The sequence below is a fragment of the Callorhinchus milii genome, unplaced genomic scaffold (genome assembly GCF_018977255.1).
Source record: "Callorhinchus milii isolate IMCB2004 unplaced genomic scaffold, IMCB_Cmil_1.0 Scaffold8, whole genome shotgun sequence".
NCBI lineage: Eukaryota > Metazoa > Chordata > Chondrichthyes > Chimaeriformes > Callorhinchidae > Callorhinchus > Callorhinchus milii.
In genome coordinates this window covers 22,324,777-22,352,440 of record NW_024704749.1, presented here as the reverse complement: position 1 = coordinate 22,352,440, position 27,664 = coordinate 22,324,777, and the positions used below count along the sequence as shown (strand labels likewise).

Genomic DNA, 27,664 nt, shown 5'->3' with positions numbered 1-27,664 from the left:
CGCACACACGCGCACTCTCTACCGCCATCTCGAGTTCCCTTTCACTAAAGCCACTGTGATAGTTCGATATTTATTCCTCGCCCTGAGTTATGAAAGAGATGCGGTCGAACTCTTTTGAGTGTTGACGCGATTTTTTGCCCCTCACGGTGTAACCCCGCTTCCAAACAAATATAAAGACGGGACCATTTTGCTTCTCTTCTATATCCCCTGTCCCACCCCCCCCCCCACCCACCCCGCCCCCCACACACCTTCGTTCTCCCACGACGCCCCTCTTTACTGGTTGTGCAGACTTAGCTGGGTTCTTTACGCAATGGGTTTCAGACGGTCTATTCAGAAGGTTTAATCAGGATGGACAAGCCAGTGAGTGTTCATTCAAGCTTATTATTATTACTTTTGATTAACAAATACAATGGCTGACACATTGGAAGCACTTGGGACCAGGCGAATGTTACAGCCAAGAGACAGAGAGAGAGATAGAGAAAGAGAGAGAGAGAGAAATCCTGTGGAAATGCTCAGAACTAACCACTCTTGTACACTGAGTCAGTGCACATAGATGGGTCAGATCTCATTCCCTGCGTCGCGATTATACAAACAGAACACGTTAGTTGGTGTAATCCACACTCCCCCCGCCTCCCCCACACACACAACAACAACAACTTGCATTTATACAGCACCCCTTGCCAAGTCAGGGGGGGAGGTGACCGTAGGCACGGTCGAAGAGGAAGGTCTTCAGGCGCGAGATGGGGATGGAAAGGGGGTGAGACGGAGGGGTAGAAAAAGGGCCTTCCAAAGTTTCGGGGGTAGAGAGCTGAGAGCAAATACACGCGCGCACAAACACACCACACCCTCCCCAGCTTCAGACGCACAATGCCCCAACCTTTCGCTACCTGTTTCGGGGTTGGGGGGGGGGGGTGGAAGTGGGGGGGTGTTGGGCTGATGGCTTTAATGGGAATTGGTAGCCAGAGCCACTACACTGCTTGCTTTTCTGCTTCCAATCCCCCCCACCCAGTCATCTATAAAAGTGCCACCAGCTGTTCCTCGAAGACCTGTTTAACACCAGGACTTGAGAAGGAACCTTCTAAATAAACACAGGGTGGGCTGTGAGTTCAGACACAACTGCAAGCGTCGACAATCTCGCTCCAGAGATGGTTTGGTGTATTGTTACATGGTTTATGGATTCTTCTTAAGTTTGACTGGAATAAATACATTGACCAATATTGTCCCTAGACTCCGGCTCCACCCCTTCTCTTCCTAACCCAACCCCCACCCCCCACTCCCCTCCCCAACTCTCTGTTGAAGAACGAAGCACCCGTCGATGCTGACGGTGATGTGAAGCCGGGCGGGCACTGGCTTGGCTTGGCCAGTGTGTGCCGAGCAGGTGAGGGGGGGGTGGTGGTGGGGTCTCGCTGTGGGGAGCTCACTCTCAGTGGAAGGTGTTGGGGTTGGGTCTGATCATCATCACCACGGACTTGAGAGAGTAGGCGCCGCCCCGGAACTCTGCCCAGTAAACACCGTCCTGGTACTTGCTGCGGTAGTGACCCCCCCTGTACCACACCCCGTTCAGGTTGGAATGGGCACAGGCATTATACCACCAGCCTCCCTTCTGATAATGAGCACAGTTCCCTGTGGAGACACAAAAGAGTTGAAAAAGGTTTTGAGACGGGCCTTGAAGGAGGTGAGGGAGGGTGTGAGACGGAGGGGCTCCAGGATGATGGAGTTCCAGAGGGTGGGGGGGCAGAGAGGCTGGAAGCCCGACACTCGATGGTGGAGCGGGCATGGCGGTGGACATGGAGCAGGGCAGTGCCCACCGAGGGGAGGGAAGGAGCGGACAGGTTCGTAATGTTTTAATAGGCGACGGTGGTAGGCGGGAGCGAGAGTGTGGAGGGCTTTAAAAGTGAGGAGGAGGGTCTTGAACTCGATCCTCTGGGGGGGATGAGGAGACAGTGGAGCTGAGCGAGGGGGCGCGGTGGGGGAGTGGGGACACGGAGCTTGATACAACGTAGACAACAACAGCAAATACTCAACGCGTTTAGATATCGTCCCTCAAGCGGAGCGTGGAGACCGGGTGAGAGTGTTACCTGTGTAAGCGTCCCGGTCCCTGTCCAGTGTGGTGAACTGTTTGCCGTTGTGCCAAGTGAAGGAGTCACCGGCATTGCCGTGGTAGCGTCCGACACGCAGCTTGTAGTAGTCGTTCTCGGGCTCCAGGCGGAAGCTGGCGTACTCCGCAAAGACCTTGCGGCCTTGCCAGTCCTCCATGGTGATCAGCAGCTTGTAGTTGCCTTGGCTGGTCAGCCAGTAAATGTTCTCCAGCCCCAGCCAGTATTCCCCGTCAATGTTCCCGAAGCCTTGCTGTGGGACGACAAAACACGGGAATTGCCTTTATTTCACCCGCAATATAGTTTCCCGAAGCGCTTTGAGACGTCGCGAAGACAGCCTACGGCCTTTAATCAAAAACAAGGATTACTATTATTGTTGTTTTTATTATCGCACCAAAATATCTCAAATATATCCAAGAATAATTCTTGCATTTTGATACCTCGCCTCCTCCCATCGTTGAGATGTCTCAAAGTGCTTCACAGGATACAGTGTAAAGGAGTGACTGTGCATTTTGTGGGGTTGAATGGGACTCAGTTCAATGTATTTCATTAGGTGCTTACAGGATTGATAAACATAAGCCAATTGGGCACAGCCTTGTCCCAGTGTCTCAAAGCACTTCACAGGGAATTAGCATCAAGTGTAGTGACTTTTTTTTTATATAGTCAAAACATGGCAGTGGAGTCTTGCTCAACACCACCCTCTACAGTAAAACTCGCCTAAGTCGTAAATTATTTGTATAATTGCTTAAGTCATACATTCACCCGAGTCCCATTCAGTTTTTCTATCAAAACGACGTAAGATTGTCAACCGAGACACTGGGGGAAAGAGAGAGAGAGAGAGAGAGAGAGAGAAACTCCCTTCTCTTTTTCGAGTTACGGGATCTCTAACATCTGCCTGAACGGGGGTGGGGGAGGGGGAGAAGGTGGTGGGGTGGTGAGTGGGGGGGGGGGGCACAGACAGGACCTCTTTACAATGTCTCCACGGGAGTCTCTGACAATGCAATGCTCTCCCCCTCCCCCCAGCCCTGGAATAGGAGCATCAGCCCAGACTGTGAGCTAAAAGAACGTAAATTCAATTTGAACCCAAAAGCCCAGCGTTTCGATGTAATTTGCCCGCCGGGAACCCAGAAACAAGAATAACAAAGGCAGGTCTTCCAACCTCCAGCTCGTCTCATTCCTCAATTATCCTCCTTACACAGACACACACAGTCGCTGATGTGCTGATGTGCTGATGTTCCTTTGGCTGGTGTTAAGAGTGAGTGTGATTTATAGGTATGTGGTCCGCAGGGTTTTTTATTTCTCGGTTCGTGCTGTAAAGATTACGTCCCTGCGTGCACACAATGAGGCAGGTTTTAAATTTACGGATTAAATCAAGCGGGGAACCTTATTTTTGGCAAGCTGCTACAGCAAACATCGCGGGTTTGAAGTTAGCTCATCCCCAAAAGCTTCTCTCTCAGCATCCTGCCTGACAATACGCTCTCCCTCTCCCCCCCACCCCACCTCCACCGCCCGCCGAATAGAATATATATATATATATATACACACAAAGAAAATGTGGTCACTCAATCCACGACTGTTTGTGGGGACACTGCTGTGCACAATTGGCTGCCGCGTTTCGCCCACAAAATACACAGCCACTCCCACTTTACGGTATATTCCGTGAAGCGCTTTGAGACACCTCAAAGACGTGATCAGGCGCCACATCGAACGCAAGGATTATCATTGTTATTAATATTATCATCCCCCCAAATTAAGCCTCTGGTTTCGCACGAACGTTGCCTGTCTGACCTTGTACGTCTCCCAGTTGCGGAAGAAGTTAACGGACCCATCCTGGCGTCTCTGGATGACAGTCCAGCCGCCCGGGTCGTGCCTTTGGTCGCACCAGACCTGCATCAGGCGGTTGGTGTTCTCTGGCTTCAGCAGGTAGATCCCATTGGCCTCTTGGCCACCCTCCAAGGCCTCCAGGCAGTCCGTCCACGGCCCTGGGGAACAACAGAGCGTTTTACAACACCTTTGCGACGAGCACCTTCGCGTGTGTGTTTATCGTGGAGACCCCCCGCCCCCCCAGCGCAGTGGTCAGCGCACACGCCTCGCAAAGCGAGAGGACCCGGGTTCCATTCATTCTCGGGCGGGTCAGAGCGAAACCTTAGCCAAGTTTCCTTACTCCACGCACTGCCTCTGTTCACCCCGCAGTAAGCAGGAACCCGGTTGTTAGTCGATTGGCGGATCGCTTTCCGGGGGTAATAATCCCTCAAAAAAAAATGTGGTCACTCAAACCACGACTGTTTGTGGGGACGCTGCTGTGCGCAGTTGACTGCCCCGGTTCGCCCACAAAATATACAGTCACTACACTTTACAGTATATTCTGTAACAATGTGTTGTATCAAATGCGAGGATTATTACTATTATTAGTTGGGTTGAGAGACAGAGAGAGTGGGGAGAGAGGGCGCAAACTCTGACCAATGCAAGATTATTCCCGTAAAGTGGTGATAAGCGTGGGATGAAGCAACGGTTCAGGATTGTCGGGCGGAGGGGAGGGGAGTCAGCGGAGATATTTTCTCACACGCTCGTGGAGGGTGGCATTGCAGTGAGAACATGGAAAGTCTTGTCATGAGTTGAAGCTAAGGTTATAGCAGCATCTCAAGGGAATCGGACACACATTGGTGCTGGCGGTGGGACCTTCCCTTTAAACTGCAGTGAGAGCCTCGCGGTGATGGTGTGGGAGCGGGGAGTTCCTTTCTCACCAGCAAAGCCGGCTCCAGTGTGCGGGCAAATAATAATAATAATCTAATAATAAGAATCCTTGCCTTTGATACAGCGCCTTATCATGTCGTCGAGTCGTCTCAAAGCGCTTCACAGGATATACGGTAAAGTGGAGTGACTGTGTCTTCTGTGGGCCAAACGCGGCAGCCAGTTCAGGAAGCGCAATGATAAAGGACCAGCGCTGACTGAAGACGGGGGCTCGGAGGGTGGGGTGAGTGGGTGAGTGGGTGGGTGGGTGTCAGGAGAGGCTTTGCTGACGGTGGGAGCTTCGCTGTGTATCTTGGCCGGCCCTGGGGTGAGTGTGGGCGAGCCTCACGCTGACTCACTGGAAACCTTGGGTTGTTAATGGAGCAGTCAGTGGCTTTGTGTTTTGATTGGAGTTATTGGACGCACGGAAAAACGTTCAATCTCTAAACCGGCCTGACGCCGAGTAATTGACTCCCTCCCTCCCTCTTCCCCACCCTCTCTCTATCTCTCCCTCCCCCCCTCTCTCCCTCACTCCCCTCCCTTGCGCCTCCACCCAAGATGAATTGATGACCTTTACACCAGTCCACGACCAGGACACATAAAGCCGATACCTGGTGTGAGCGAGCGCTTGATCTGCCCTTGTGTCTGCACGGTGGGGGAGGGGGGGGGAGGGGGGTGGACTATCTGCTGACAGAAGGAGATACTTGATCCACAATGACATGGGTCTCGTGAGGCTGTCAGCGCTGTTTGAGGAAGTCCCAGCAGAGGGGGAGGCCGGTTTGTCTTGGCTGCTGCAGTGTCCGGGCTGGGGAGGACAGCGGCTCCCAGACTACAGCCAAGAACAACACTCACCCGCAGACCGGGAGACATCGGCTGGGGGGGGGGGGGGAGGCAGGGGAGGAGGGGGTGGGGGGGGAAACCAAAGCTTTGTCAGGCAGACCTTGAGCTCGCTATTAGTGTTGCGGTTACAGAGCTCCGTGACTTGCAATGAGAACATCTGGTTAACATCTCTGACCGACAACCTGACGAACCGTGGTGAATACAGGTTACCAGAGCCCAGTCTGACGCCCCAGCTCAGAACCCCTGGATGCTGTCAATTGTAGTGACTGTGTATTTTGTGGGCGAAACATGGCAGCAATTGCTCACAGCAGTGTCCCACAAACAGTTGTGGAATGAGTGACCACATTTTTTATTGGAGGGATAATTACGCCCAGAAAGCGATCCGAAAATCGACTGACAACAGAGAGTTGCACTCTCAAATTGTCCTTCATTTGAGAAGCTAAAGCCAGGTTCTGTTCGTAACAGTCCAGGTGGGCATTGAAGATCCTGAGACACTATTCAAAGAGAACAGAGTTTCCGTCTCTCTCCCGGTGTCCTGCCGACAATCCCTCAGATAAAATCGATCCGTTTATGGGACTTTTGTTGTGCGCAAACTGGCTGGTGTCTGTTACGATAAAGTGATCAAATGTGAGGATGATTTATTATGATTTTCACATCAGTCTCCTCTTTCTCTGTGTGTTTTGTTTTTAACTTCTGTCTACCTTTGGCGAGACCCGAGGTTTAGTGGTTAGAGCACTCGCCTCGCAAGTGAGAAGATCCGGGTTCGATTCCCAGGCAGAGCAAAACCTTAGGCAAGTTTCCTTACACCACACGCCTCTGTTTACCCAGCAGTAAGTAGGAACCCGGTTGTTAGTCGATTGTTGGATCACTTTCCCCAGGGTAATAATCACTCCACACAAAACAAATGTGGCCGCTCAATCCACAACTCTTTGTGTGCAATTGGCTGCCGTGTTTTGCCCACAAATTATAGTCACTACATTTTACAGTTTATCCTGTGAAGTGGTTTGAAATGTGTCAATGATGTGATAAGGCGCTATATCAAATGCAAGGATTATTATTAGAATGTTTTACTTCATATGCAGTGAAACCTCCCATGACAGACAGACAGACAGAGAGACAGACAGGCAGACAGAGTGACCGACTGACTGACTGACCGAGTGCCTGAGTGTGTGTGCAGTAGCCATGGCCCTGGCGAGATTGCTTTAACATATGTGGAGAAAGGCTTGTTTTCTTTAGCTTCGCGCTGCAAAGTCCAGGAGATTTACAGGGAGCCTGACGGCAAGCTGGCAGATCACAGAGCACGTTAATCAAATTATATCTCTGTTTCTGGCTCTAAACTTACACAACTCTGCCTCTCTTCCCCCCCCAACCCCCACAGACTCGCTATCGTTCATCGGGATTATTCTATATTGTCAAAACTGAGAGTCCCTATGTGATGAGACATAAATAATTTCCGAGAATCACAGAACCGGAGAATCTCATGGAGGCCATTCGGCTCATCGTGCCTGTGCTGGCTCTTTTGGAAGAGCTACCAACTAGTCCCACTCCCCCCCCCACCCCTGCTCTTAACCTACAGCCCTGCAAATTCTTCCTTTTCAAGAACCTCCTCCAAAATAAAAAGAAACTCCATCACTGGCTTCACACGACCGTTTATACACTTTCCCACAAAGTCCTGAGAAACGCTTTGAGAACGTCTCGTCGCCATGATCAGGCTGTCATATCAAGTGGAAGGATGATGTTTTTTATTAATAAAATTGGGGCCGTGGCCTGTTTCGAGATGGGCCTCTGATAAGGGTAGTGATTGAATTCAGAAGGAAATTGCACCTGTCATTCCTCAGGCTGCTATTTGTGAACCTTTCGCGAGGTTCAAACAGCCCTGCTGCTTTCTACCACAGCAATAATAATAATAATAATCCATACATTTGATTCAGGGAGTTTCACATTGGGAGGACGTCTCAAAGCGCTTCACACCATCTACTGTGGAGTCCCCTAGCGTGGCGGTTAGGGCACTCGCCTCGCAAGCGAGAGGACCCGGGTTCGATTCCCGGGCAGGGGGCGAAACCTTAAGGCAAGTTTCCTTATAATTCGCACACCTCCGCACTAGCTCGGTCCTGGAGGATGAGTCTAGACTATTAGCTCAACATGAGGACTTGAACCCAAAACCTTCTGACTCAGAGGCACGTGCGTGAGAGAGAGAGAGAGAGAGAGAGAAACTGGGCCACGGGTGATGTGACCCTCCTCCTCCTCGCTTGTCCAAATTCTCTCTCCCTCCCTCGTTACCCTTGCAACAATCCACTTTGATTAGCTCCAGGTTTTATGTGACTTTATATGAGCTGCGTGGCACAATACAGCAGCAACGACTTGCATTTATATAGCTCCCTTCACACGGGTTAGAGTCCCAGAGCGCTTGAAATAGGCTGTAAACTATCTGCTCACAGCACGAGGGAGCTTTCCAGTTAATTAAAGATCCAGCGTTGCAGAGGAAACCCCGGGAAGCTGGACCTTTGCTGTGCATTGTTGTATGTGCTCGCCAGTAGCCTTCACCAAATAAACAACCACATGCGAAAGAGAGGCATTTTCTGGAGTTTCCGTGACTAAACTTACAGACACACTCTACAAGGGAGGGTGCTGCAGTACAGGTTTACTCGCTTTACATAGAAACTATAACAATAATACTGCTTGCATTTGTTATAGCACCTTATCCCGTCTTCGAGATGTCTCAAAGCGCCTCACAAGATATACGGTAAAGTGAATTGGCTGTATATTTGTGGGAAAAACGCAGCAGCTAATTGCGCACAGCAATTGTAATATAATATAATGTAATGTAAAATATAGACTTAGATACACAATGAAAAGCGGAAGCTTCTGAATGTGTCGTGGGTGTGAGTGGCATTTAATGTTCCTCTCCCCCCCCCCCCCAATATTCCTCGATCCTGCAAACCTTTCCACAACCAATTCTGCGCCATCTTCAATGTTAGAACAACAATAATCCTCGCCGTTGATACAGCGTCATATCAGGTTGTGGAAACGCCTCAAAGCGCTTCACAGGATATGCTGTAAAGTGGAATGACTGTGTGTCTTACGGGCGAAACGCGGCAGCCAATTGCGCACAGCGACGTCCCACGCACAGCCAAGGGTCCACAAACAGCGAACGACCAATTTTATTTGGTGGGGTTGTCGGCCTGGACACCAGGAGAGAGAAACTCCCTTCTCTTTTCAAGTAGCTCGATGGGATCTTTAACATCCACACGAACAGACAGATGGGACCTCGGTTTAATGTCTCATTTGAAGGAAAGAACGTACTGTTTAACTCCCCTCAAAATCTCATCCAGAATCTCACACGCAGGCTCGAGTCCCCATGTTATAGCTTTGAGTTTACAAACTTGGCTGATTCTCCATACGTTCCCCCCCCCACCACAGCCTCGCCTCGCATTTGCCCACTCTGATAATAATAATCCTTGCATTTGATATAGCGCCTTATCATGTCACAGAGAAGTCTCAAAGGATAAACCGCGATTTGCAGTTTGACATAACTCATACTCATAAAGTCTTATTAAAAGTCTGGCCCCAATTGATAAGAATGAGAATAATAATCCTTGCATTCGATATAGCGCCTTATCACGTCTTCGAGACCTCTCAAAGCGCTTGACAGAAGAGTTTCTACTGCAAAGCGAATTGACTGTGTATTTCGTGGGCAAAATGTGGCAGCCAATTGCGCACAGTCGAGGATTGAGTGACCACATAATTATTTTTATTTATTACCCCCGCGCTGATTAGATGGTCCAAGTCCCCAGTGTCAGGAGAGTGTGGTGTGGTGTGTTTTACTGGCGGGCTGCATGAATTTATTGGGCTTCCACCAGTGTGTTCCTCTAGTTAAAGCTTTTACGTTGCCTGGGTAGTGTGTATTGGCAACACCAATTGCCCTCCCATTAAGTAACTGCAGCTGATTTACACAGTAGTTAATGGATTTTAGTAACCAGACATTAAGAGGCTATAAAACTCCCAACCAGAACACAATAATCGCAGACTTTGGGGGTCCTGTTAACCAGCTCTAATTGTACAGGGCACTGTAACGCCATCAGTAGCGCGGCTCCAAAGTCTTGGGAGGCCATGTTATAAACAAAGTACAAAAGGTCCGGATGTTTCCTGGGTCGCTGCTGATGTCGCCCACTTCCTCCACAGCACCCAGGAAGTGACATCGGGGACTATTCGCACGTGTCGGGGGATTCTGAACTCGTACAGTTCGGCTGACGCTCCAGTACAGCGCTGGGGGCTGTGACAGAGATGCAACGTTAAACCGGGGTCCCAGTTACCCATGTAGGTGGACGTTAAAGATCCCACAGCACTACAAAATACTCAGTCACTCCACTTTACAGTATATCTTGTGAAGCGCTTTGAGACGTCTCGACGACATGATAAAGCGCTGTATCAAATGCAAGGACTATTATTATTGTTACTTGGAGCCGTCCTCCGGAAGCGAAAGGCGCTCTGGCGAACGTAAGGATTATTGTTTATTAATAATAATAATCCTCGCATTTGATACAGCGCCTTATCACGTCGTTGAGACGTCTCAAAGCGCTTCACAGGATACACTGTACAGTGAATTGACTGTATATTTTGTGGTCAAAACGGCATAGCAGCCAATTGCGCACAGCAGTGTCCCAGAAGCAGTCGTGGATTGAGTGGCTAAATGTTTTTTTTTGGAGGGATTATTACCCCATTAAAGTGATCTGCCATCGACTAATAACCGGGTTCCTACTTACAACTGGGTACAGAGAGGCGTGTGTGCGGAGTAAGGAAAACTTTTTAAGAGATTATTATTAATCGTAGTATGATCACAATTTTTAAGTGCCAAATTTCCGGATGTTGTTAAGGTTGGATGTTAGATGGGAAACATTGGGAAATGTCAGTATCCGAACCTCTTCGCGGGGCACTCTCTCTCTCTCTCTCTGCCCACAGATCAGCTCAGGGAACAGACTGCGCGAATGTTAGCACTGAGACACGTGAGCTCAGTTTACTTCAGGGAAAAGGGATTTAAACCAAACCACATTTTATTTTATTTGCACTTAAATAGTTTGATCTGGAACTGCTTATTTTGAAATTTGTGATATTTATTGTTGAATTCTAAACAGGATCATAAAATGTTTACAGCACAGGAGGAGGCCATTCGGCCTGCTGCGTGTGCTGGTGCTCACTCTGCCCCTCTCACAGGAGCTCTCGACTCTACTCTGATCCCCATTTTAAGCGCTTTGAGATGCTCCCCTGCCTGGAGGGTGCTATATAAGTGCAAGTTGTTGTTGTTGTTCCCCTGCTCTCGTGTGTGCTAGTGCTCATTTGCCCCCTCCCTCCCCAACTACAAACACACACCGGAGCTCTCTCTATTCTAATCCCGTTCCTTGCACTTTTCCCCCAGTCTTGTTTGTGCTGGTGTTCGCTTCCTCCACTGAAGCTGTCAAGCCTCATCCCCTCCCTTTGCTCATTTACCTCCCATCTTGTGTGTCCTGGTGCTCGCTCTCCCCCTCCACACCCCACCACCCCATACACCCACCCAGGAGTCTCTACTCTAATCCCATTACCCTGCTCTTTCTTTCTCAACGTCTTTCTCCAGTTGCTTCTGCTGTGGGCTTGGCTTCCACAGCCATTTGTGGTAATGTTTCCCCACATAACAAACAGTCGAGGGTTATTAAAAACATGGAACGCCCGATCAAGACAAGTGGTTGAGACAGAAACCAGAACAGCCTTTCAACTTCTTAAAGCCAGAGATGAGCTATGCTTTGATTTAGAGCAATAAGAATAATCCTAGCGCCTTATCATGTCATCGAAATGTCTCAAAGCGCTTCACAGCATAGACTGTAAAATGAAGTGCGTTTTGCGGGCGAAACGATTTGATTACACATCCTTGGCGCTTTGAGAGTGGGGAGTGGGAGGTCGAGGGAGCGGGGATGGGGATGAGGGTGGGGTGGGTGGGGGGGAGGTTCGCAGGGACTGAAACCCAGTAGATTATTCGAAAGAGTTAAATGGGATGGATTTTGGACGAGGATTAAAATGACGTCACTCAACATTGCAAGGAACATAGCAACAGCTGGTGGTGGGAACTTGTCTTGTGCGGTATCTGGCTTCTGTTTCTTTGCCGCAAAAGGTTTCAAGTAAAGGCCGGAGATTATCATGGATTACACAGCGGCGGGAGAGGGGGTGGGGGTGAGAGAGGGAAGAAGTGGGGTAGAGAGGGATGGGGTGTTGAGAATGGGGAGCGGAGGTTGGAGCAACATCTCAGAGCGGTTTATGACACCACGTAACGGGGTGTGTTGGTGTCTTGGTGCTTCTGCCTCTTAAGGATGTCGAGTTGTTGGTTGGTGTTTTATCTTTAATATACTGCGTATAAATCTATGTTTAATTAAGACCAGAATAACACAAGAGGGGCCAAGGGTAGGGGGGGAGCGTGGGGGAGAGGGGAGCGAGAGAGAAGCCTGGTTTTCCTACAACAATAACCTGTTGTATGCTCCGAACGTGGCCGTTGCCGTGGGACAGAAGCGAAGCCTCATTATCCAGCTCTGGTGTGTTGGCTGATGTGATGCCATGTGGCAGATTGGACCTGATGCAGTTTGGCTCTATAGTGTTTTGGCCCTTGTCTCACGCACAGGAACATCGAACACACATCATCCCGGGCTGCGGCTGTCAGCTCCAGGCCTGGGAGACAGAGGGTTAGGGGCAGACTCTCGGCAAAACTCCGCTTGGGATTCATGGGAGGAATTCATCCACCTCAGGGACTCGAGCTCACAGTGTCATAATAATAAAAATAATAATCCTCGTATTTGATATAGAGCCTTATCACGTCGTTGAGTCGTCTCACAGTATAAATTGTCAAGGGTAGTGACCGTATATTTTGTGGGCAAAACGCAGCAGCCAATTGCACACAGCAGTGTCCCACAAACAGTCGTGGATTGAGTGACCACATTTTCTGGACGGGAGGATTATTAACCCCTGGAAAAGCGATCCATCAGTCGACTAGCAATCAGGTTCCTACTTACTGTTGGGTAAACAGAGGCGTGTGTGTGTGTAGAGCAAGGAAACTTCTGCTTTAACCAGTGTTTTCAGGCATGAGTTCCACTCTGTGTGCGAGTGTGTGTTTGTATGTTACTGTGCGTGTGTTTGTCCATACATCCGGGCATGCTGTGTGTGTGCAAATGATTGAGTGAGTGAAAACATGTTCACTTCACCTCTCTCCGTGCTTTTTTTTAAAAAAACAGATAAAAACGTCGAGTTGTAATAAGATGCCTGATAAATCCTTCACGCCTCAGCGGAATCACGACACCTCTGTCCTGTGATACCCGTGTCGCCCCACCTCCAGCACCGAACAGGAGAATGTTAACGGGAGATCTGATTTCAAGGGAACAGGTGCTGTCTGTCTGGGGACGAGAGGGGGGGGTTGGGGGGGAAGGGGGGGGGGCGATTTCCATTTATTTATATAAGAATTTACGTTGTTTGTGTTGTAATATTATTCTGCATTGGGATTGGAGTGAAATTGGCTTTCAGCCATGCAATGTGTTCTCTAAATGCTGCTGAACCTCTTCATTTCCTACCGGGGGGAGTGTAGGGGTGGGCGGGGGAGTGGGAGGGCTTCCCTTCCTCTCCTCTCCCCCTCCCCTCTCCAGTTCACTCCCCACCCACCCCGCTCGGCACCAATAACATTCAATCAGTTTCTCCCCCCTCACCCCCCCACTCCCCAAGGCAAGTCTATCAATAATAATCTTGTGCTTGACATAGCGCCTTATCACGTCTTCGAGACGTCTCAAAGCACCTCACCGAATATACCGTAAAGTGTAGTGACTGTATATTTCGTGGGCGAAACACAGCAGGCAATTGCGCACAAACAGTCGTGGATTGAAGTGAGCGATTTTTTTTCTTTTGGAGGGATCGTTGCCCTCTAGAAAGCGACCCGCCAATCGACTAACAACCGGGTTCCTACTGACAGCCAGGTAAACAGAGGCGTGTGGAGTAAGGAAACCTGCCTAAGGTTTCGCCCTGACCCGAGAGTGAATCGAAACCGGAAGCGAGCACGCTAACCACTTCGCTACGTGACTCCAAATCCCCCGTTGCCCCACCTCCCACCCTCCACCCCTCTCGTTGGCACAATGGCCCTGTGTCTTGTCTTACCGGACGGCGTGCTGGTGATGGGCACGTTGGAGGGGAAGGCTGGCAGGTTCTGTACCAGCTGCGGCCGCTCCTGGTGATTCTGGTCTCTCTGGATCTCGTTGGTGGTGATCTGGTGGACGGGGTGTTTTGGGGGCGGGGGCGGGGGCTGCACTGGGTGTGCAGCGGGCAGCAGTTGGCACCTCTCCTCCAGCCGGGCGATCAGGCTGGACTGGTTGTTGGCCAGAGAGACCAGGTGCTGGTACTTGTGCTCCAGATCCTTGTAGCGGTTAGAGAGACGCATCATCTCCGAGGTCTGGTTGAGGATCCTGTTCTCCAGTTGGGACACCTCCAGGGCGTTGTCTCTCTTGCGTATGATCTCGTGCAGTAACTGCATGTAGAGCTGAGTCACGCGGGAGTTCATGTTCCTGCTCTCCTTACGCAGGAGTTTGACCTCGTTGACCACTCCGCCGTCCACCTCCACCAGCTGCTGGAGGATCTCGATCTGCCTCTTCTGCTTCAGCAGCTCACTGGTCACCACCTCCATCTCCTGCTTGTTGACCCTGCTCTCCACCAGGCTGCCGGCCACCGACTCCGGCTTGGAGTTGACGCAGATGGCGCCCGTGACCCGCTGCTGGGGCACTATGAAGGTGTAGGAGCACTGGCCATCCTGCGCGCCCGTCGCCCTTCTGTGCCGGGCATCGCCGTACACCAGCTTCGGCTCCTCCTCCTCGGGGGCGTGGGCGGGGGCATGGCCGGGCTGCTCCTTCCCCTCCCCCATCGCAGCCCTGACCCCAACTCCGACCACCAGGTCAAACAACGCCATCAGCATCAACAGGATAAGTCCATTCATGGTGACGCTCTGGTTTCCTGTCCTCTGTTGGAAGAGAGAGAGAGAGAGAGAGTTACACCCATTATTTGGTCACTCAATCCACGACTGTTTGTGGGACGCTGCTGTGATTGGTTGCCGTGTTTCACCCACAAAATACACAGTCACTCCACTTTACATATATCCTGTGAGACGTCTCGATGACAACGTGATAAGGCGCTGTATCAAATACAATGATTATTATTATTATTGAAAGAGAGCATCAATTTAAATCAACAACAACAACAACAACAAGATTCCATTTATTGAGCGCCTTTCACGTCGGGAGGACGTCCCAAGGCGCTGTACAGTTGGGTCAGGACCCGAGCATTGGGGGGAAATGGTCAGGGTGAGGGGAGGGAAGGGAGGGAGCGAGGAGGGGGTAGAGAGTCGAGAGGGGAGCTGAAGGCACGGTCAAAGAGAAAGGTCTTGAGACCGGCCTTGAAGGAGGAAAGGGAGGAAGCGGCGAAGGCACTGGGGATAGAGTTCCAGAGCCTCGGGGCTGAGAGGCTGAAGGCCCGACCACCGATGGTAGGGCAGTTGGTGCGGGGGATGTGGAGCAGACCGGAGCCAGAGGAGCGGAGGGTACGGGCAGGTAGGTAGGGGGATAGTAGGTCGGAGAGGTAGGAGAGAGCAAGGCCGTGAATGGCCTTGTAGGTGAGGATGAGGATCTTGAATTCGAAATCCTGGAAAACACATGAGAATTCACCTTACAAGTGCGAGGATTATTATTATTATTATTATATTATTATTATTAGCATACTTAGTAACAATGAGAGGGAGGGGAAGAAAATCTCTCTCCTCTGTGATATTGCCCAGCTTGAATTTACTGTTCACATTGTTGGAATAGTTGGTTTTCAGGGTCCAAAAAAAAGTCATAATTAATGAGAACCATCTTTCTCTCACACTGTTTGTTGCGTGTCTGCTGTTGCACACCACGGCAGCTGCTGTTGGAAGTAGGCACTTGATTCTCAATGGGAAAAGGAAACGGGATTAGCAATGTCAAGGTAATCTTGTAATGGGATTCAGCTGCTTTGGGTTTAGGGGACTTTACGGTCCCAGTCTTTGCCCCAGACCTGGGTTGGATTCCCAGGCGTGTCGGTACGAAACCTTGGGCAGGTTTCCTGAAAGAGACGTCTCATAAGGCGAGTGACAAGGCGCTATATCAAATGCAAGGTCAGAAGACTGTTTGGCTGGAGCCCACATATCATGTGGATGGCATTCCGGAGTATTTCTGTTTTAAGACGCCTGATTCCTGTAAGGGGAAGGTCCCGCCAACACTGATCTGCTTTGGCTGTGCAACAGAGCCTGAGAATAGACACTGCTTTGAAATGAATCTGATGCGTCCAACTGCGGCCCCCTGCATTTGCATTTCCCTGCATTTGCTCTGCCAATATTTATAATATCCCAACGTGAGCCAGTGCCAGTCGAGCGCTGAACTGATCCACGCCACACTCCCATTCTACAGCTGTTGGCTTTGTGAGTCTGGGAATAGTGCTGGAGCATGACACATGGCGGCTATAAGCTCCCGAGTAAAAGTAATACGAAGGGGGATAGAGTGGGGGGGGGGGCGTGGGGTGAGGGGGGTAGAGTGAAGAGCTCCAGCGTGGGTGAGGGGAGCACTGGCACAAAAAGGGTGGGGGGAAAGAGCAGGGGATTGGGGGTTAGATTTGCATGGGAATGGGATTTTGTGAAACCTTTTAAAATTTTAAGATGGGAAAATAAAACCTATGTCAAGACGAGGCTTCTCTCTGTAAGACAGAGAGAGAGACTAAGAGAGAGGGAGAGAGAGAGAGCGAACAAGAATTATCACCCTAACTATCAGTAATAATAATAATCCTCGCATTTAATACAGCGCCTTATCACATCGTTGAGCCATCTCAAATTTCATCACAGAATATATTGTAAAGTGTAGTGACTGTGTATTTTGTGGGTGAAATGCGGCTGCCAATTGCGCACAGCAGTATCCACCACAGTCGTGGATTGAGTGACCAAGTTATTATTATTTTTATCTATTTATTTGGAAGGGATTATTACACCCGGAAAGCGATCCGCCAATCAACAGTGGAGTGTGGAGTAAGGAAACTTGGCTTTAATGTATCGCCCTGCCCGGGAATCGAACCCAGTTCCATTCGCTTGCGAGGGGAGTACTCTCACCATTACGCTATGGGACTCCATGAATAATTAGCAAACAATGAGGTGATTCTTTCCACTTTCAAGAGCGTCAGAGTTTGCAATCTCTGGGTGGCACAGAGCCCTGCCACAGAGAACTCATCTCTGGTGGGACTCCGTGCCTGTTAAATTATAATAATGATTACAATAATGGACGTCTGATGTTAATAATAATAATAATAGTATCCTGCAATTCACAACACTCCCCTCATCGAAAACTCCATCCGGTTTTAATCGGCCCAGTCTTTAGTTTGCATAAAGCTGATTCCTTCAGTTAGTTGTGTTTACCCGTTTAGCGCTGGCACTTAAGTGTTTTATGAAATGGTGTAATGGTTACCATCTGAATAGCGCAACATTCATTTCACAGTGAGTTTGCAGTGCAGGAGGAGGTCAGTTGTCGTGTCCGTGCTAACGCTTGATATAGCGCCTTATTGCATCATTGAGGCGTCTCAAAGCGCTTCACAGAATGTTTTGGAAAGTGGAGTGACTGTGTAATTTATGGGCAAAAAGCACCAGCCAATTGCGCACCGCAGCGTCCTGCAAACCGTCGCGGATTGAGCGACCAATTTTTTTCGAGGGAGTATTACTCCACCCGATCCGCCAATCGACTAACAGCTGGGTTCCTACTTACTGCTGGGTAAACAGAGGCACGTGTGCGGAGGAAGGAAACTTGCCTAAGGTTTGGTCCCGGCCGGGAATCGAACCCGGGGTCCTCTCGCTTGCGAGGCGAGTGCGCTGACCCCAACACTAAAAGACTCCACGTATGACAGCCCTGAGTTTCGGGGGGTGGGGTGGGTGGGTGGGTGGGGGGGATGCAGTGGGGAGGAAAGGGGGAGATTTATGGCGTTGGCAGTGGATAAGGTCCATCTGTTGCAAAGCCAGAGCTCGAAGGATAAACATTAGCCCACACCGCAACAGGTACACAGTGGCTGGCTGGCCCACAGAAGCCAAGTGTCAGTCTCTCAGGCCCTAAGGCTGAGCCTGAGAGGATTGATGGCTCTCACAGAGAGACCCTGTTATACTCATGTGCCGACTTTCTGCCCAGTTTCAGTGCAGTTCCTCCCAAAAATAATAACGAGTTTACAAGTTTATTTAAGACAGTGTGAAAAGCTGAGCTCTACCTCGTTATTGTGTGTGTGTGTGTGTGAGTGTGTGCGTTTAATGTGCCTGTACTGGCTGGCGTGAGGCTAGACTTGGCAGCCGTGGGTTAACAAATCTCCGTCTCTGCGCCAACCAGAAATAAAGAGAATTCAGGAGCAAACTGTCACCCCATCCCCCTCCCTTAGTGCCTGGGGAGGACGTGGGTGGGTGGTGGGGTGGGGTGGGGTTGGGGGGTGGTGGCTTGCTGTTTCTGCTTGGAATTAACGTTTCCAAACTTTTGCCTTGACTTCATATGTGTGTACATGTGTGTGTGGTGGGAGGGGGTGTGGGGAGAATTGTGTGTGTGTGTGTGTGTGTGTGTGTGGGGGGGGGGGGGCGATGGGGAGTTTGTGTTGAAGGGGTGAGATGTGGAGTGTATGTGTGTGTGTTTCAGAGCGGAGTGTGTGTATGTGGTGTGGGAAAGAGAAGAGTGTGCGTGGGACAGAGGAGTATGTGTGTGTGCACGTGGGAGAGGGGAATGTGAGTGTGTGTGTGTGTGTGGGGGGGGGGGGGGGAGTGTGGGGGGAAGAGAGACGAGTTGTATTAGGAGATGTCTGATACAGTAACCCGATCCCTCTCTTTGAAGTTCTCAAACATTAGTGTGACTTTGTGACAAATAATGAGATTAGGGATTTCCCCCCTCTCTCCCCCCCCCCCCCCAACAACACACCCACACACCACAAGCTCCTCTCCCCCCCCCCCCCCCCCCCGGTACCTTGCTTTGTGGGTATGAGCTCGGCTGTAATCACTGCTGTGTCTCTCGCTCAGTATTTGGTGTGGTTCAGCGGTGAGCCAGACAGTCTGTGTATGTGTCTGTGTGTGTCTGTGCGCCTGTGTGCCTGTGGTTGTCTGTGCGCGTGCGTGTGTGTCTGTGCGCGTGTGTGTCTGTGCGTGTGTGAGCCAAGGCCAGTGTAAAGTAAAACCAACCTCTCGGGGATAAAAATCAAACGCTTGCTCACGTACGGATCCACACACAAAGAGGAAGAACATTGCGTGCCCACAAAACGCACAGTCACTCCACTTCACTAAATATCCTGTGAAGCGCTTCGAGACGTCTGAGTGACGTGATAAGGCGCTGTATCAAATGCAAGGATTTATTATTCTTATTATTGTGATGTTGCAGCTCAAAGGGGCTAACAGCTATCGGCCTCCTCCCTTCTTTCTTAAGGGGGGGGGTGGGGGTCTGGGGGTGTTTGTCAGCCAAACAGAGCTCAGTCCCAGCGGTCTGTCCATTCTTGACATACTTTAGCACCTCATTAAACCACCCTGTCCACAGCCAACTCACTCCCAACCTTTCCAATTTTTATGAACTCAGACACACACACAAAAAAAAACCTTCAGCCCCAAACACAGCTCAGCACAGCCACCCCTACCCCCTAAAAAAAATACACACACACACACACACACACTAAATCCTTCCTAAATAAACCGCATAAATAAATAACCCACCCACAAAATGCAAGTCAGTCCACTTTACAGTGTATCCTGTGAAGCGCTTTGAGACGTCTCAACGACGTGATAAGGCGCTGTATCAAATGCGAGGATTTATTATTATTGCGTTGATTATTTTTCTTATATATAGTAATAATCAAAAAAAGGTGTTCATTCGCCTCACAGGTTAATCTCTGTCGTTTTCGTTACACACCCACTGATTTGTGCAACAAAGGGTATCATTTGCAAACAAACAAAGCTGCAAATAAGTGCACGGAAACTGGTCAAAACTTCAAAGCTGCCGACAAAGCCCAAGGGCTCAGTGATCCCAGGGAGAGGCACAAAATGTAAAGTGTTAGCTTCAGGGCAGGTTATAAAGCGATTGATTCATTCGCTAGTGATTCGCTACCGATTCCGTTACTCTTTTTTGAGTCCGGTTCGGAAACTTGGACAGGAGTCTCTTCGGCTCGTGTGTTTGCTGCACATTAACACAACACATGCCGTTGGCTCTGGTGGTACTTTCATCACAGACCTCACAGGGTTAAAAAGTTGTGGGTTTTAAGCACAAATGAAACCCTCTCTACACTACGCAGACGCCACACGCACACAGACCCTCACACACACATACACACACACACCCTCACACACAATCCCTCACACACACACGGACCCTCACATACAAACCCTCACACACACATACACACACACCCTCACACACAAACCCTCACACACACACGGACCCTCACATACAAACCCTCACACACACACACCCAGACATACACACCCACCCTCACACACAAACCCTCACACACACAGACCCTCACATACACACACACACATACACACACCTCTTCACACACAAACCCTCACACGCAGACCCTCACACACACAGACCCTCATACACACACATAGACCATCACACACACACACAGACCCTCACCCACAACCCCTCACACACACACATACAGACCCTCACACACACACAGACCCTCACACAGACCTTCACACACACACGCAGACCCTCACACACACAGACCCTCACACACACACACACACACCGACCCTCACACACACATCCCCACAGACACAGAGCCTCACACACACACACGCAGACTCTCACACACATACACAGACCCTCACACACACGCACAGATCCTCACACACACCCACAGACACAGACCCTCACACATACACAGACCCTCACACATACACAGAGACCCTCACACACACACACACACAGACCCTCACACACACACACAGACCCTCACACACACACACAGACCCTCACACACAGACCCTCACACACACTCACACACAGACCCTCACACACACACACAGACCCTCACACACACACACACACAGACCCTCACACACACACACACAGACCCTCACACACACACACACACCGACCCTCACACACACCACACCCCCCCCACAGTTTGTATGTATTTAAAGGAACACTTGAACATCATCAACACTGAGGAAGAAGAGTGAGAAGAGCGGTGTTACTGTTCCCAACAACAGTAATAGCAACAATAACAAATGCAGTTATCCAGTGCTTGAATGACCTCTCAATCCCCATTCCCCCCATTCCCCCATTCCTGACATTTAAAGCGATTTAAGCGCAATACACAGAGAAACGAGAGTGAAGTGAAGTGCTGAGGATCTGTCTGTGTCTGTGTGTCTGTGTGTCTGTCTGTCTGACTTACCCGGCTTTGCTGGTGTCTCGTGTCAGGGCTTCTCCTCCTGATTGCCTTGGCTTCTGTGTTGTTTTTAAGACTAAACAGCTCGTGTGAAAGGCTGTAATCGCCTGTGGGCTGAATATCAGCAAAGACACACACAGAGAGAGAGACAGAGAGACAGACAGACAGAGTATGTGTGTGTGTGTGTCTCTCTCTCTCTCTCTATCACTGTGTAAATCACTGTAAATCACTGGCTGCAGCAGAGTCCCAGGCACTGGATGTTCAGGGGTGTATCAGTCTACAGCAGTCACACAAAAAAAAGATGCCAAAATAAACAGCTTTGATGGTGGGTTTAAACTGCTGCCTCTTATCAGGAGCGAAAAGGTCTTGGGATGTGGGGAAACAGAGAGAAAGAGAGACACAGAGAGAGAGAGAGGGGGCAGGAGGGATGGAATTAACTTCAGATTTCTTTGTCAAACTTTGTGGCTGTGTCTGTGAAAAAAAAGACTTGCAACTAACTTTAACTAACTAACTAACTGACTGACTGACTGACTGACTCAGAAGCAGTTCCCTAGCAATCCAGCCTCCCAGTAGTATCGCCTTGGCATGTTGTGCTGAGAGCCACAAGCTTTCATTTTCATCCTTCGGAGAAAGTATAGAGAGAGAGAGAGAGAGAGAAGGAGAGAAAAGGAGTGAAAAAGAGAGAGAGAGAGAGGGAGCTCACTGTGTCTCTGTATCCCTCTCTCTGTTTGGAGAGAGATCCTCTCTCTACTCTGTGTGTGTGTGTGAGGCTGGACTGAGTGAGATGTCACCAGGCTCTGTGTGTGTGTGTGTTGGGGGGGGTGAGGGCTCTTTCTCACCCCCCCCCCAAAAAAAAACTCTGTGAGTTTCACCAACATTCAAGGTGGGAAGGGCTGCAAAAGAGAGCTATTCTCCAGAGTTGGAATCACGTCACCCATAACTACTGGAACACACAACCACATCTCTCCTCCTCCTCTCTCCTCCCTCCATCCCTCCCTCACACTTTTAATTCTTGGCAAATCCCCCCTTTCTCTCCCCCCTTCCTCTCTCTCTCTCTCCCTCCCCCTCACTGGAAACCCCTGCCTTTTGACATCAGCCTGGAAAAATGCAATCTGCTTAAAATGAAGATGTCATGGTGTTTAGAATGGATGAGTTTTCAGCAGAGGGAGGGGGTGGGGGGTAGGGAGGGAGAGAGAGAAAGAAAGGAGACCCCAGAGTTTCTGGGGATTGAGGATTTGAGGATAAACATCAGAAATCACAGCAACTTAAGAAAATAAGCAAGATTCCCTCTCAACCCCCCCCCCCCCCCCCCCCCCCCCCCCCCCCCACACACACACACACACTTAGATATCCTTATAGCGTTGATCTGTCTTTTAAAAATCAGAGAAGCTTTTGTGCTTATCATAGAGAAAGAAAAACAATTCTCGGAAAAAATGATAAGGGGGGGAAGGAGAGAGAGAAGGCAAACCCCACCCCCACCCCAAAAAAAAACCTTGAGTCAAATAGGAGAGCATCATTGCGGGCTTTTTTTTTACACGAGGGTGACCGAAAAGTTGCGATCTCTACTCTATTATCTAAAAAAAACACAAAAATATCATTATTTCTTTAAGAACTTGTTAGCATTGTAATGGGATCACGATTTTTTCGGTCGTCCTGTGTACGTTGCGTTAAAATTGCTCCTCACACAATGTCCATGTGTTCGCTGGTTCTCAGTTCCATTCACTGTTTCTCCCTCTGTTTTAACACTTAACTTTAACTCCCCCCCCCCCCCAACCCCCCCCATGGATGAGCTAACCGACTGACTTGCTATAATAATAATAACCCGTGTATTTGATACAGCGCCTTGTCACGTCGTTGAGACGTCTCAAAGCGCTTCACGGAATATACTGTAACGTGGAGTGACTGTGTTTTGTGGAAGAAACGCGGCAGACGATTGCGCACAGTATTTTTGCAATCACCGTGTTTGCCATCTGTTCTCTGAGCCCGGGTGTGTGCACTCTCTCTCTGTCTCTCTCGCTCTCACTCCCCCCACCACACTCGTCCCCAAGTACTATGTATTGTTCAGTGCTTGGCAGCAGCTAAGAGATCCGCAGTGAGGGGTAGAGACTGGCTGTGAGGGGCAGCCTGGCCAGTGTTATCTACCTCCTCATTAACGTGCTTGGGATTTTACAGGGTAAAAAAGTCGCCCTTCTGATGAGACGTTAAACCAAGGTCCCGTCTGTCTGTTCAGGTGGACGGTAAAGATCCCCCGATGCCATTGGAAAAGAAAATGGAGTTTCTCTCTCTCCCGGTGTCCTGGTCGACAATCCCCCAAATAAAACTGGTCATTTGTTTCATGGCTGTTTGTGGGACTTCGCTGCGCGTAATTGTGCTGCCGCGTTTCGCCCGCAAAATACACAGTCACTTTGATTCACAGTAGTCCTGTGAAGCACTTTGAGATAATAATAATCCTTGCATTTGATACAGCGCCTTGTCACGTCTTTGAGACGTCTCAAAGCGCTTCACAGGATACACTGTCAAGTCAATTGACTGTATATTTGTGGGCGAAAAATTAATAACTATTGTCATTATTATAAATAATAATTATTCCCGTTAATTCCTGTCTCATCTCATTCTGCAAAGGGCTTGGAGTCGTTTCTCTCAGTGTGAAAGGCTCTGTGTGATGGTGTGCGTGATTCTCCACCTCCGATTCCTCTTACCTTCAAACCTGCCCCGCGGAGCGTGGACGTCAGGGGCAGTGAGTGGAGCGGGGACGTTAGCATGGGTTTGTAGCCACACAAAGCCCTGGCGCTCTTTTAATTTCCATGACGACCGGCTGTACGTAAACACAAACAAAAAAAGGTCTGTGGACCCGATATCCAGGCGGCTTTGATTTACCAGCGAGCCTGGCTTCTGTCAGCTGAAGGCACGGTTCTGGAAGCTATTTGTTGAATAAACCAGACTACAACAGTGTGGCATTGAGATAGGGACTGGACTCCATCGCGAGGTGGTAACCCCCCCCCTCCCTCCCTCCCTTCCCCACTGGGTGTAGGGTAGTGGTGAGGTGCTGGAGGCTGTATTGAGCGCAAGGCGAGTTATGTGCCAGAGGTCTCTATTGCTGGTGATCTGTTCCACAATCCACAAGCTTCTAGTTATTCGGAACTCCGCAGCCGCGACCTCTCCCGCGCCAGGCTCCGTGACCCCCATCATCACCCCCACCCTCGCCCGGCTTCCCTGGCACCCCATCCCTCAGGGAGATCGAGCTTAAAATCCTCATCCTGACTTTTAAAGCCCTCTACAGCCTTGCCCCTTCGCCCGACTGAAACTCCACCAACCCGGACTGCTCCGTGCCCCAACAACAACAACAGCTCTCATTCATTATATAATATTTATTGGATTGATATTTATGGATTATAATTGCTTATTATTAATGATTAACACAGATTAGTTATGTCACCTGAAAAAAAAAGGAACGGGTGTTGAGCGAGAGCTTTTAGCGTTTAGCGCTCAATTCAACACAGGGTAACTGAGCCAAATCAATGCTGTAACCTGGGGGCTCCTGCTTTTTTTTCTGAAGTGACTGTGATTTCTGGTGTTTATCCTCAAATGGGCGCCTGCCAGACACTCGCTACAGAATACCTGCTGTGTTTCTATAACACTGGGAGAGATGCCACTGAGCTTTAGTGAACAGTACTTGGCATTGCTGGAGAGGAACTCTCTGTCTCTCTCTTAAAAGGCTGTGGATCGTGGATCAAATTGAAATTGTCAAGACTGAGGTGGATCGATGTTTGTAGGTCAGGGTATCAAGGGATACGGGGCAAAGGCGGGGAAATGGAGTCGAGGTGTAAATCAGCCATGATCTAATAGAATGGCGGACCAGGCTCGAGGGGCTGAATGGCCTCCTCCTGTTCCTGTGTAGAGCAAAATGGTCCCCACACGCGCACACACACACAACTCCAAGAAATCTCAAAGCGCTTCACAGGACGAGTGTAAAATGCAGTGACTGTGGGTATTGTGGCTGTTAACTCTCCATTAGGCAAATTCTCCAAACTGAGTAACGCTCGGGAAGTGTCTGTGCGTGAGAGTGACGGGGAGAGAGGGGAGCAACGGAGAGTGGGAAAGATGGGACAGAAAGCGAATGAGGGAGCGAGGGAGAGTGGGAAAGGGGGCAGAGAAGGAGAGAGAGAGGGGAGTGAGGGAGAGAGAGAGGGAAAGAGGGGAGAGAGGGAGAGAGAGGGGGGGAGTGAGGGAGAGAGAGAAAGTGGGGAGAGGGAAAGAGGTTGAGAGAGGGAAAGGGGAGAGAAGGGGGAGTGAGCGAGAGAGGGAAAAGGGGGAGAGAGGAGAGTGAGGGAGAGAGGGGGAGAGGGAGTGAGGGGGGAGAGAGAGACGGGAGTGAAGGAGAGAGGGGAATGAGGGAGAGGGGGAGAGAGGGAATAAGGGAGTGAGGGAGAGGAGAGTGAGGGAGTGAAAGAGGGAGGGATGTGAGGGAGAGAAGGAGTGAGCAAGGCGTCGAGCTACATAAGCAAAGAAAAGTGCTCTCACAGGCGATGTGACTCACTCAGTCTGTCCCTGCTCAGATAATCCATGCTGCCTCTCCCTGTTGCCTCTCCCTGTATAACCCTGACTTTGACACGGCAAATACGACTCACCATGTGGGACATGTTAGGGAAATTGAAAAAGTATGATAGGAAAATAATGATTGATATCAACTCGACTGGGTTTCCATTGGCAGGTCTGACAGTTAATAAAGCAAAGATGTTTATTGTTAACCATTTAGGCTAGAGCCTGCGATGTGTGACTGTGCGACTGCGAGAAGGGGGGATATCCCAATGTGCTTTCAATTTGCCGTGCGTAAAATAATGTAAATCGTGCAAGATTGCATCCATCTGTACTGTGTCACCTACAGTAAAACACGTCAGCCGCAGACTTTGGCGTTTAGTGGGAGTCCCAACACTCCTGCTGTCTCAGACTCAAATGTTTGCCTTGAAACACGAGCAAGTACCCAGCGTTTCCGCCCCACCGAGGCCGGCTGTTAAAGGAACGTCTCGAAGGGCCGTGTTTCTTTCTCGTATACTGTAGACGTATAACAGGACGAGATTAATCAGTCACTCGTTCACTCTCTCTCTCTCTCACTCGCTCACTCACTTACTCATTTCACTGCTGTTTTGTGGGGAACGCTGCTGTGCAGAAATTGGCTGCTGGTTTCGCCACAACATACGCAATCACTGCACTTTACAGTCTATACTTTGAGACGTCTCAACGACGGGATAAGGCGCTGTATCGAACGCACAGATTATTATTTGAGACATCCTCCTGACGTGAACGGCGTTGTAATTAAGTGTAAATTGTACTTGCACCTGCGCCCGGTGAGAATCCGCAGGGTGTTACCCCCTGGTCTTGTTTGTTGTTGTTATTGCTGTTGTTGTGTTTTGATTTCGCTTCCAAGTTAAAACATCGGCAAAAAGGAAAAAAGGGAGAAACAAATCTCTTTCAATTTCCTTTGACGGCTTCAAGACTTACAAACACTACGTGGATTTGAAAGCTCGAGCTATTGGCCGTGGAGCCTAATCCTAATGGGATGCAGGTGTTTCGGAGATGCTTCTGTACCCAAGTGATGCTTTGAGCACCTTTGCCAACGTACACGCCATGTTTGAGATGATGTTTATAATAATAATAATAATAACCCTGGCGTTTCATGCAGCGCCCTATCTCGTCGTCGAGACGCCTCAAAGCGCTTCACAGGATATACCGTAAAGTGTGCGAAACACGCACAGCGACGTCCCCACAAACAGCAGCGGGATTGAGTGAGCAATTTTTATTTGGGGTGGGTGGGGGGGGGGGGGTGGGGCTTGTCGGCCTGGACACTGGGAGAGAGAAACTCCCTTCTCTTTTTGAATAGCGGGGCGGGAACTTTTAACGTCCACCAGAGTAGGCAGACGACAATGCAACACCCACCCCCACCCCAGCGCTGCACTGGAGAGTCAGCTTAGTCCATGTGATTCCGAGTCGCGACATGTTGGGTGGGGGCTTGAACCCACAACCTTCTGACTCAGAGGCGACAGGCTGACACGTGTGTGTGTGTGTGTGTGTATAGGTGTGTATGGTATGGCATGAAGTTGCTAAACTGTGTGTAGTAAATACTATAACAGTCTCCCTCCCTCCAGGCTCCTCTCTCGCTCTCTCTCTCGCTCTCTCTCGCTCTCTCTCTCTCCCAACGACAGGCAGTCAGTTTGTATAAAAGAGGCTGAGGTCAAATGCAAATAAAGTTTGGGTCGAACAAAGGAAACCTTTTCATTCGCAAATCCCGTGAAAGGCAATTTGTTTTGTCCGATTTTGAGGGTGACTAGTGGGGAGACAACGAGGACAGCGACATGGTAAACTGGTCACCCAGGAGCCCAGGTCAACCGGGGCCAAATCAGAGCTGCCCCGCTCTCCGAATATAAATTGACTCCCTCTCCCAGTGTCCCAGCCAACAATCCCCCCCCCACCCCACACACTTCTCTCTCCACCTCCCCCCTCCCCCCCACCCCCAGTAAAAATCGTTCATTTACAGCCGTCCGTGTGGGACGCCACTA

At 49.9% G+C, this 27,664-nt stretch overlaps 1 protein-coding gene across 1 annotated transcript; it reads right to left on the bottom strand.

The window, feature by feature from the left end:
• Positions 1-230: 230 nt before the first annotated feature.
• On the bottom strand, positions 231-21,760 carry LOC103191132 (angiopoietin-related protein 2). Its single transcript, XM_007912090.2, has 5 exons — positions 21,117-21,760; positions 13,821-14,673; positions 3,885-4,078; positions 2,079-2,349; positions 231-1,623 (listed from the first exon to the last, which is right to left on the bottom strand). The coding sequence occupies exons 2-5, from the start codon at positions 14,647-14,649 to the stop codon at positions 1,424-1,426; spliced, it is 1,494 nt and encodes a 497-aa protein (XP_007910281.1). The 5' UTR covers positions 14,650-14,673; positions 21,117-21,760; the 3' UTR covers positions 231-1,423.
• Positions 21,761-27,664: the final 5,904 nt, after the last annotated feature.